This window comes from Otolemur garnettii, unplaced genomic scaffold, assembly GCF_000181295.1.
Source record: "Otolemur garnettii isolate 467f Iridium unplaced genomic scaffold, OtoGar3 scaffold00007, whole genome shotgun sequence".
Lineage (NCBI taxonomy): Eukaryota > Metazoa > Chordata > Mammalia > Primates > Galagidae > Otolemur > Otolemur garnettii.
This window is the reverse complement of record NW_003852402.1, coordinates 33,542,321-33,553,464: the sequence shown is the minus strand read 5'-3', so window position 1 is coordinate 33,553,464 and position 11,144 is coordinate 33,542,321. Positions and strand designations below refer to the sequence as shown.

Genomic DNA, 11,144 nt, shown 5'->3' with positions numbered 1-11,144 from the left:
GGCCATTTTTTTGTTGCAGCCGTCATTGTTGTTTGGCGGGCCCGGGCTGGGGATTCGAACCCGCCACCTTAGGTGTACGTGGCTGGCGCCCTAGCCGCTTGAGCCACAGGCACTAAGCCAGAAGCTCAAATTAACCCATGGTTGGGGAAAAATATTTGCACCAGCAATAACAGAGAAATAATTATGGTCAGTTAAAAATAAAAAGGTAAATGTTAGGATCCTATAAATAATTAGACAGAATAAGAAAGATATTTTGCAATGTATGATTCAAAATTATTAAAAAGTTGTGATCAATTTCACTAGCAGTAAAGCCATATAAACCAAGACCATAATTAGACAATACCATTGTCAAATTATCAAGTTTTAAAATATTTACAATCCCAGTGTTTACTAGGGCTTAGTGAAATCACCAACCTCATATAGTATGTGGTAAAAAGGTGAAACCTTTTAAAACTATCTGACAATATATTTTATATAAGTTCTGCAATATATACAAACTTTCAGACATGTTATATTTAATCCCATTTTTAAAATTGGTTAAATAGAGTAATTAAAAACCTATCTTGTACAAGTTGTTAGTTAATAGTGTAAAACTACAAACAGCATGTCTAAAATGAGATTTCTGTTACAAATTATGTAATGCCTTTGTTGGAATACTAACTGCAAAACAGCATGTGAAGAATGCCTAGAAATGTAGTTGTCACTTTGTATCCATGGGGTCCACACCCATGGATTAAAGCAAACATGTATCAAAAAAGCTAGAACAATAATGGTACTTGTACTGAATGTGTACAGACTATTTTCCCATCATCATTTTCTAACCAACACAGTATAGCAACTATTTACCTAGACTTTATATGGTCTCTAGGAATGATTTAAAGCAGACTGGATATTCATGCTTGTGTGCAAATGCCATTTTGTACAGTGACTTGAGCATCCAAGGATTCATTATCCAAGCACAAGAGTGTCTCTGATGAATATTGAAGACTGCCTATGTACATAAACTAAAAACAAAACAAAATTAAATGAATCTATGCAAAAAGAACTGCAAGGAAATGCCTTTGACTGTTACCCAGTGTCTGTCTTTGGATGGTAGTATGGTTGTTGATTTTCTTTGCTTTGACTTTTTACTTTCTAAATCGTCTATAATGAGAATGCATTGTTTTTTAACAAGACATTCAATAATTTTTTAAAACAACATTACTTATTGTTGTGTTTTGAAATAAAGAGGCATATACGAGTGGTAATAAGCAGAGTGCAGCAAGAATCGAAGATTTTTTTCCCCCTAGGTTGATGATACAAGGAATTGATGAAACTAGACCCAGTTAAGTAGGAAAGGAAACCAGATAAAGGGCTGAGCATTCTGAAGGCTGAGTGGTGCTGCCTCTAACACTGGAAGGATGGATCTGTTGGATCATAATTATCTGTTAAGGAACCCAGGTCACCGTTATTCTTCCTATGCAACACGCTAAAAGCAGGACTACTGCGCACTTCGAGGATTAAATGCTCCTTTCTGTTTCTCAGTAACAGGAGTACTGCTGAAGTGGTTAAGCTGAGGCAGAATCATTTCCTCTAGCTTTTCACTTGCAGTATTTTCGAATGCATCCAGCCAGCTCCACCTCCACGCATGTTCTGTTTCTCATGCTGAGCTCATGCCAACCTACCACTTTATGCTTTAGGGTTAAAATGGTTAATACAAATTGGATCCTCACAATAAAATCTCTCCTCTTTACTCAAGAATTGTTCAAAACTTTGGCTGATGTAAAAGCACTTAGGATTTACGAAGTGTTATTGCAGAATTAAAGAAAACTTTCCAAAATGAGTACTTTAAAAGGGAATTATCGCAAATGTATGTCACTATTATAAAAAAAAAAGGCTATTTTTATTTTAACTAAAAGTATTTTTGTTATAAAAAAAATTCTCTACATATCAAGAATAGGTGAAGTCCTAGCTTTGGGTTTGGCTATTTGTCAGAGTCCCTGACACCCATACTTTCTGTGACTGTGCTGTCTGCAATATCTGGTCTGCTCAGCTAACGAAGACCCAGCACATGCTAGGGCTGTGCTGGGAAAGAGACTGAGCACTGCACAGTAACTGAGTGTGTCAATGCCAAATCTCTGTGGGTTTATTCTGTCTGTTTTAACATTTTTGTGTATGTTATTATGTTTTTTACCAAAATGATTTCTTCTCATGGATTTAATGGTCAGCTCTGTCCTGTGAAGTATTAATAATTTTTCCTCTAACTCAAGTAACTATGGAGGGGTTGGCTTCAGCTCAGGACGCAAGAGTCATGGCCATTTCAGAAACGTAAGATGGTTTGAGAAATAATAGGAACTTACTGACATAGAGTTTAGGGATGCAAAATGTCCTGACTTATCCTAAGAACAGGCTTCGATGTCTGCTTAAATTGAAAACTAGGGTCATTTCACTAATTACAAGATCAACTTTTAAGGAAGAAAGACACGTTGGAAGTATCATCCTCAACATATTGGGAAGGCACATTCTGAAGCTTGTGTATGTGGGTGTGTGCACAGGCTCCAGGCATTCTCTAGACAGGCTTTGCACCATGCTTGGTATTCTACACAGTTTGCAAATATGTTGACTTTGTATGTACAAACACCTATAGGGAAACAATATTTCAAATGAATAAATGTGCACTTTAAGTACCAGGCTTTAAACTATAGGATTCTTTGATGTTTGATTACTGTGAGTTAGGTTTCAAGAGGTGTCCCCACCCACTGCACTATCAGTCAAGTCTGCCCAATTAACGGCCCCTAAAAATGGCGATGATGCCAAAGGAGAAGCAGGTGAAAAGATCTAGTCCCTGGAAGAAGGCTTTAAAAATATTGGTCTTAAGACTGACTCTGAAGCACGTGGCATTGAACAGAAGCAACGTCTTTATATTTATTTTTAAACACAAAATTATATGTGGTAATTTTTACATTTTTAATATTCTGAGAATTGGATTTTTCTTTTCCTCTCCTTTTAAAGTATTGTATTTATTTTTATATTTGTTACTTTGTATTCTTTACTGGGAAAATTTCTCATTTTGTGTATTTTCCATATCCATTTTCTGTGTTACACTTTCCCTCATCTTGGAAAGAACTGTTATGCCCTAAGCATGGGTTCCCTGAAATTGGATATAAATTACATTCTTAGCTCAAAATATCTATCGGCTTACACAAATCAAGCTCAGTTTTATAAATTAAAATTCTATTTCAAATACTTTCAATGTAATTGATAAATTCTATATATAGATAAGGCTTAAATAAGAACAATTAGATGTTAATCCCCTCGAAAAAATGATAGGGACCTATTTTTTTTTTATACTGGAATATTTTGACTATGTATCAAAATGAACTTTCTGAATTTTTAAGTTAAAATCTAAAAAATGACAAGTCCTACAAAATGGTGAACAGATTAAAACATTTCCTTTATTTTTCAAAATGGGTGGATTTGAAATTCAAGCAATAAAAACATTTAATCTATAAGTGACTGGCATCATTTTGCTTACAGTTGATTCAGCTTCCATAAATCAGCCATTATTTTCTTTTACTTGTGATAAAATTCTTGCCCCTAGACTGAACTCCTTGGCCAAACTTTAATCTCTTTAAATAACAAATACATGTTCCGTATTTCTTCCCCAGGTATGGGAGAAGACTTTATCTACAAGGATCCCACTATAAATGAAAAATTAGAGAGGAGTAAAGAATATACATACCAATGGCTTCACACACAGGTTGGGGTTCATGAAACAACTAGTTCCAGAAAAGTGAAATGGTGAGGTCCTTTCCTTTACCTTAGACCTTTGTATCATAAACGCATTTTGAAATGTATAACCCAGGTTGATCATGTTAAAACACACAAACTTTATAGATAAAAGGCCAATACACCATGTTGCCAGGTAATGAAAAAGCTTTTAAACACAATAGATTTAATCACTCTTTATATTTTTCACCCTGAAATGTTTGGGAAGAACTCTTCTGTAGAGTGTTTGAAAGGAACAGATGTCACAAATTTTTCTACTTAAACTTCAAAGATTTGACATAGATGTTTATGATTTTCATGTTAGCTATATGTATCCACAAAAGAGTAAAAAAGAAGTGTTACTGTAGGCATTTAAGAAATATGTAAAGCACAACTGAATATAAATATAAAGAAAATTTTAGAAATATTTCCAAGCATTGTAGATAATAATTATTTTACATGAGTAACAAACACACAAAAACCTACAATAATTAGGATTAAAACTTACTTAAACAGCAAGTCACAACATGTTAAAAAATAAAACTTCTTTTGATTGTTATATCATATGATTTAAACCTTGATATGTGATCAATTCTATCCATTTAATTCTTTTAAAAAATATGAAAATCATAGGAAAACAAGAATGAAAATGAAATTAAAACATCTTATAGTCTTAATTATGTCATATTTCATTATGAAGTAAGAGTAAAGGTATCAGTGTTTGAGATATTTTAGTTTTCTAAGTATTAAAATTAATGTAATCATTATTTTATGTCATTATTAATCAATTTAGATTAATTCACAGCATAGTGTTATAGTCCATTTTGTGTTGCTTTAATAAAATACTTGAGGCTGGGTAATTTATAAAGAAAAGAGGTTTAATTTGGTCATGGTTCTGTTCAACGGACATGGGACCAGCTTTTACTTGGTTTCTAGTGCGGTGTCACATGTGGCAGAAAATCAAAGAGAAAGTGGACATATGTGAAGGGCAAAATCAAGAGGCATCCTGACTTTCCAACAGAGGAATCAGGCCAGTCCCACAGGGGAGAGAACTCATTCACCATCACAAGTAGGCACCAAACCAGTAACAATGATCCATCTCCACGACCCAAATACCTCCCACCAGGTTCCACCACTCAGCACCACTACAAAGGGGATCAAATTTCCACACGAGCTTTGGAGGGGGCAAACCATATCCAAACCACAGCAGATAGCATTTTTAGAACAATAAACAAATAAAATAGAACCTATAGGGTGGAGCCTGTGGCTCAAGGAGTAGGGCGCTGGCCTCCTATACCGGAAATGGAGGGTTCATACCCGGCCCCAGACAACAACTGCAACATCAACAACAAAAATAGAACCTATAGCTTGCCATCTGTATTAACTAGATTTTAGAGGTCTCGTTCAGAGATTTGAAAGCATTATAATAGATGCAGTGTAATGAAATAGATAAGAAAAGTGTTTCAGGATGAATTTAAATATACTTAAACATTCCCTCACTAGTTATTTATATAACTAATAAATACATTATATTTAAATATCTGAAACAATAAACACTTGTTTGTGAATATTCTATTTTATGAATATAGTATATAAAGGAATAGGTAGTATTTCAAGAAAAATTATCTCTTGAAAAGCCAAATTTAATTTTAAACAAAAGTTTATTGCAACCATTATTATAATGCATTAGATACAATAGAGCTAATTTCAAAAATAGGAAGCTTTCTCTTTTTCAAAGACAACTTAAAAGATATAAGTAAAGGTAAAGAGATATTTAAATTTTCTGTGATTTAGTCATGAATTATTAGTACTTTGTTCTCTGCACGTGTTCATGCTTGGCAGAGAAGGGTGGTGTTAAACTGCTGCTGAGAAATTGACATTTTATGTCAAATTGAATCGTAAGAAAGCCATGGAAAGATGTCAATTTGTTTTGACATTTTCATAACCAAATCTAAAAAAACTACTTTTTTATAATCTTGTAAATAACTGATTTCTCCCAGGCTTTTTATCTGGGTATTTCTTTCACATGCGTCTTACACGTTTGTATTATAACACGTTTTCTGCTTTTGTCCATGTGCAGCAATCGCTTCTTGCCTGAGTTAGATCCAGACGTACTGAATGGTGGAAGAGTTCAGCTTGTGGTAAGAAATGTGTTTAAAGTTACAGAAAAATGCTGTCGACACCAGTGCCTAATAAATGGCACTTTCGAATGTGTCCATAATTAGTTTCAACTATGAAAATATCACAAGTGTATCTATTCGGGGTAATCTCAAAATACGGTGTTAAAGTAATAACATATTTTTTCCACTAGTACTGTAAGTTTACCATATGATGTTGCCTTAAAATTTTAACTTTTTATGACAGATGTAAAAACATTAGCATGCTACTATTTTAAAATCAAATTTTTTCTGGAGGGTAAATTACTTCATAAAATTATTTTCTTGACTATTCTAAAAGAATAGAAGTATACTACACTCTAGGGAAATACCAACTTTGCCCTCACAAATCTGGTTTTATGATAAACCATGTAAAAATTAGTAACTAATTGTAAGTTCAACCACCCTAGGTAATAAGGTGTAAATTATTGGAGCTTTAAGGACAACTCAGTTTTAAACGTGGTGACCAGAGTGAAGACTCAAGGCAGTATAAGGGTATGTAACAGAAGAAGGGCAAACATTGGGTCCAGAAAAATGAATCCCTCAAAACAAGGAATTTTCAGTGTTTCCAGAACATTCCAGAGGACAGGTGCCCAGTCAAGGTTTCCTGAAAGAGAACAAAAAATATTAAATGAATAGCTAATTAAAATATTTATGATAATATTTATGGAGTCTATGCCCAGGTAGGAAATAATCACTCAGCCTGTGTTTTCCTGCATTTCCTTAGAGACCCCTCTATCAGAGTAACATGCAGATTACCACAGGATAATTGCTACTGGAGGCTATAATTTAACACATATTATTGATTAACACTGTGACACAAAGTAGTAAGTGGCCACTGCCAAAAGTTCCAGGATAAAGAAATGATATTTTATTTAATTATTAAATGAACTTTTACAAATGAATGAGAATAGATTGGATAGATTACTGATCAAAATGCTTCTATCAGATTAGGGCTTGGATACCGATCCTCTCCTTCTAGACACCTCTCTATTCCACTACATACAAATACTTGATAAATGCATAGCCATCATGATGTTTTTATAATGAAGAGATGTGACTGGACAAACAATCAAGGTAAACGGTAGTGGAACACATTTTTTTTCTTTTTTTCTTTTTTTTGTAAGGGGACGCAGAAGCACGGATCAAGGGCTTTTATCAAAAGGATACTGGCTGGCAGAAGGACCAGAGTAGAAAAAGCACTCCACTTGCCCACTTATGCCAGGAAACTGGGCCCAGGCTACAACTAAGAGGGAAATGAAAGGAGAAAAAACAAAAAACAAACAAACAAACAAAAAAACCCTGCCACTACTGCAGTATAAAATCCTCAAATATATAAGAAAACTACCTAAAGGAAAAGGAAAGAAAATTATGGAACAAAGGAACGAACATGATCAAATGTTAATAAAAATTTGATGAATATGCAAATGAACCAATCGTGAATTCTGGAAATAAAAAATATCTTTCAAATACAGTCTAGACACATTAAAAGAAAGGATTAGTAAATTAGAAGATTACCTACAAGGGAACAATAATTAGATTGATAACTGACTTAATATCAGCTACCATGAATGATGAAAGACAATAGATAATATTTCTTTTTTTATATATAACATATGATATTCTTTACATATAAAAATATATCAGACAGCATATAAAAGAGACAGACAAATAGCCAGGCTTTGTGGCAGGCGCCTGTAGTCGCAGCTACTTGGGAGGCTGAGGCAAGAGAATAACCTAAGCCCAGGAGTTGGAGATTGCTGTGAGCTGTGTGATGCCATGGCCCTCTACCAAGAGTGATAAAGTGAGACTGTGTCTCAAAAAAAAAAATACAGACAATTGTATATATTGTTAATTGATTAAATGTGTCTGCCAAAACTCTAAAATTTTCCTGCAAAAACACAGAGTTATGGTTCAGCTTCCATACTCTGAAATTTTGGTATTTAAGTGCTGGAGGTTTATTATGGAAGGCTTTCCCGAACTACACCTGTGAGACAGGACAGGAACAGGATGGAGTGGAGAGAGAAGTTAAAACGCATCAGTAAAGCTGCAGCAAGGAAGAGATCCCCGGGGCTGGGAGGCCCTCTGTGTTCTCCCAGCTCAAGACAGGAGGCTCAGTCTTTAATGTTCCTGCATCTCCTCAGGAGGAGATGTGACTGCAGCTTAGGACAGTTCACAAAGACGGATTTGCCTGAAACCACCAGGCTGCAACTTTCTCAGTAACTGCCTCTGTCTCCATTTTTAAACTTGATCTGGGTGGAATATGATAATATTAAGGTAAGTTTATTATTCATGGGCACAACTGACAGGGGTGTCCAAATGCGGCCCATGAGCTTCTTTGTGGTGTCAGATGTCCTGTAAAGTCTACATGAGACTTTCCTTTTGCTCATCAGCTGTGTTAGCGTGTGTGTATTTAATGTGTGGTCCAAGACAACTCTTCATCTTCCGACGTGTGGCAGAAAACAAGAAAGGTTGGACACTCCTGATTAGTACCTAAATGTGTCAGTGGTCCCCACATCTATTACTTAAAAGAAATCCAGTCAATGGTATAGCTGATTTGGGGGAGCCTAAGCAATCTCATCCTAAAATATATATGGAGAAATAAAAGCCCAGTAATGCATACGTCAACTTTAAAAAGGAGCAACTTGCATCACAAAATATAAAGATTTACCACAATGGCCCGGGTATGGATAAGTAGAACAGTGGAAGTGAGTAGTGCTGATAAGGTTGGAAAGCTCAAATTGGTTAGTATTCAGTAAATCACAATGAAAATATTAAACAGTAATTCAGAAAATTTGAAGATCCAAATATGAAAGGTAAAGATATAAAACAGATGAAATAAAGAATAATATCTTTGCAACGTAGCAGTGAAAGAGAAGATGTTTAAAAAGATACAAGTAGGGTGGTGCCTGTGCTCAGTGGGTAGGGCGCCAGCCCCATGTACTGAGGGTGGTAGGTTCAAACTCAGCCCCAGACAAACTGCATCAAAAAATAGCCAAGTGTTGTGGTGGGCATCTGTGAACCCACCTACTCGGGAGGCTGAGGCAAGAGAATCACTTAGGCCCAGGAGTTGGAGGTAGCTGTGAGCTGTGACACCACAGCACTCTACTGAGAGTGATAAAATGAGACTTTGTCTCAAAAAAAAAAAAAGATACAAGTAGTACAAACTATATGATGAAATTGTGTTGAATATTCCCTTCTATGAAGAATTGTATAGAAAAGGTTAACAGACTTATGTGTACTATTTAATATTATTTTAGAATAATTTTAGAATTCAACATATCTTTCAGGACAACAAATATTAAATATGTGTGATCAGTAAGCCTTCTGTGTCCACAGATTCAAACAACTGTGGCTTGAAAATATTCAAAATAGGGCGGCACCTCTGGCTCAAAGGAGTAGGGCGCCAGCCCCATATGCCGGAGGTGGTGGGTTCAAACCCAGTCCTGGCCAAAAGAAAAAGAAAATGTTCAAAATAAATTTTAAAACAGTAAATTTTAAATACAATAAAAATAACATGTTTATATGTTCAATGTATAAATTACATGTAAAATTTAAATAAATTTTAAAAACAATAGAAATAACAATACAATAAAAGAATGCAAAAAAATTACAGTATAGCAACAACTTGCACAGAATTTAAATTGAGTTATTTTAAATGACCTAAATGATTTAAAGTATAAGGGAGGATAAGCATAGCTTATGTGCAAGTAATGGTCTATTTCATATAAGAGCATTCACAGATTGTAGTATCTGAAGAAGTGCAAGATCAAATCCCCTACAGATTGCAAGGATGACTGTATATCCTTTCTGCATAATTAGAAGAAAATACTTATCGTCTTTACACTTCGCTAGCAGTAAAAGGAACAGTGATGTTCAATTTGATAGTGAATGGTTCAGAAATAGGATCTAAATCTTATTGCATGTAGGCTGTGGCAGATGCCCTGAGAACATCTAACTGACCCATTTATGAAATTTCTAGGCTGGTCAATGGCACTACTGTGAAACTGTGCCTGTTAATTTCACTTCTAAATTTGATTTCCAGTATAATCTGACCAAATTAGTAAACGACACTAATCGTTTTCTATTTTGGAAGAAACCATCTTTTGTATGTTAATGACTTAGATGATAATGAGATTTGGGGGAGGTGTTCACAAATATTTTCTTGATGTGAAGGTATCATCTCATTTGGGGGAAGATAGGATTTCTACTTTCTAAAGGGGAATAGCAAAATTACATTATCAAATTTAAATTAAAAACATTTGAAATATTAAGGCTTATCGTTGAATCCTCTTTAGTCAGCAGTAGGGTCCCTTTTGTGGTTAACAAGTTCTTCCCTGTTATCTAACTAGTCTCACGGAAGTTGTGGTATTATTTTTATATTTCCCCTAAATTTTTGACTGACTTTTTCTAAGTCTTGCCATCCATGGAGCTATTCTAGTGGGAATGTTAGACATGTTCTTGTGTTCTAATTTAACCAAATTTACAAAAGAAGAAGGGACATTGTTTATACCCACACAAGCGTAGATTGAAAGGCAATTTCTTATGTGTTTCATTTTAAAGTTATCTACTGAGGTTTTCTGACAATGCAATTATGTCATTAGCCGGTAACATTAAAAAATAACTTACATTATAGAATGGTTTCTATTCTGAGTTCAGCAACAGAAACACTTGCTTACTTAAAAATAATAAACATGTGAGGTAATGCACATGGTGATTAGCTCAAGTTGGCCATTCCACAGTGTATTCATATTTCAAAACATCATGGTGCACATATGACTTTTGCCAATTAAAAAACAAATACATTGGGGGAAATAAATAAATAAATAGAAGCTCATGTGCATGAGAGCAGGAAGAAGGTGGGAAGGGAGATGTAAAAGAGAAGGGCAAATAACTGGATTTGAAAGAGTATAAATTTTAGATTCTGGTTCCTTGAGTCTTTGTAGCTCATCATATGGAAATAACTTTTTAACCACGGTGGTGGTTTTATGTTTTTATTTTGCTGTATTCAAATTTCCCTTACATCAAACATTAAGGACAGTGCTTTTTCACAGAATTTCGGGCATACTGTGTGGTTTGGGTTAAGTCCTAGCTATTTTGAGGTTGCTTTGCTCTCCATCATGGCCTTTTCCCCCAGCTCAGAGCTGAATGCTGATAAATGTTTACTTAATGGTATACAGCATTATGTGAAACAATGTTGTTTTGGTAAGAAGCCATTCTTTTGACACTTAGGTTCAGGCC

The 11,144-nt window shown here is 34.8% G+C and overlaps 1 protein-coding gene across 1 annotated transcript in view; it reads left to right on the top strand.

Moving 5' to 3' along the window:
* LRRIQ1 (leucine rich repeats and IQ motif containing 1) overlaps nucleotides 1-11,144 on the top strand; it is a 177,551-nt gene that overhangs the window by 148,252 nt on the left and 18,155 nt on the right. Inside the window, exons 23-24 of the mRNA XM_003783489.2 lie at nucleotides 3,648-3,780; nucleotides 5,828-5,888. Of these exons, the coding sequence (XP_003783537.2) occupies nucleotides 3,648-3,780; nucleotides 5,828-5,888 (194 nt within the window). The remainder of the gene's footprint in view (nucleotides 1-3,647; nucleotides 3,781-5,827; nucleotides 5,889-11,144) is intronic.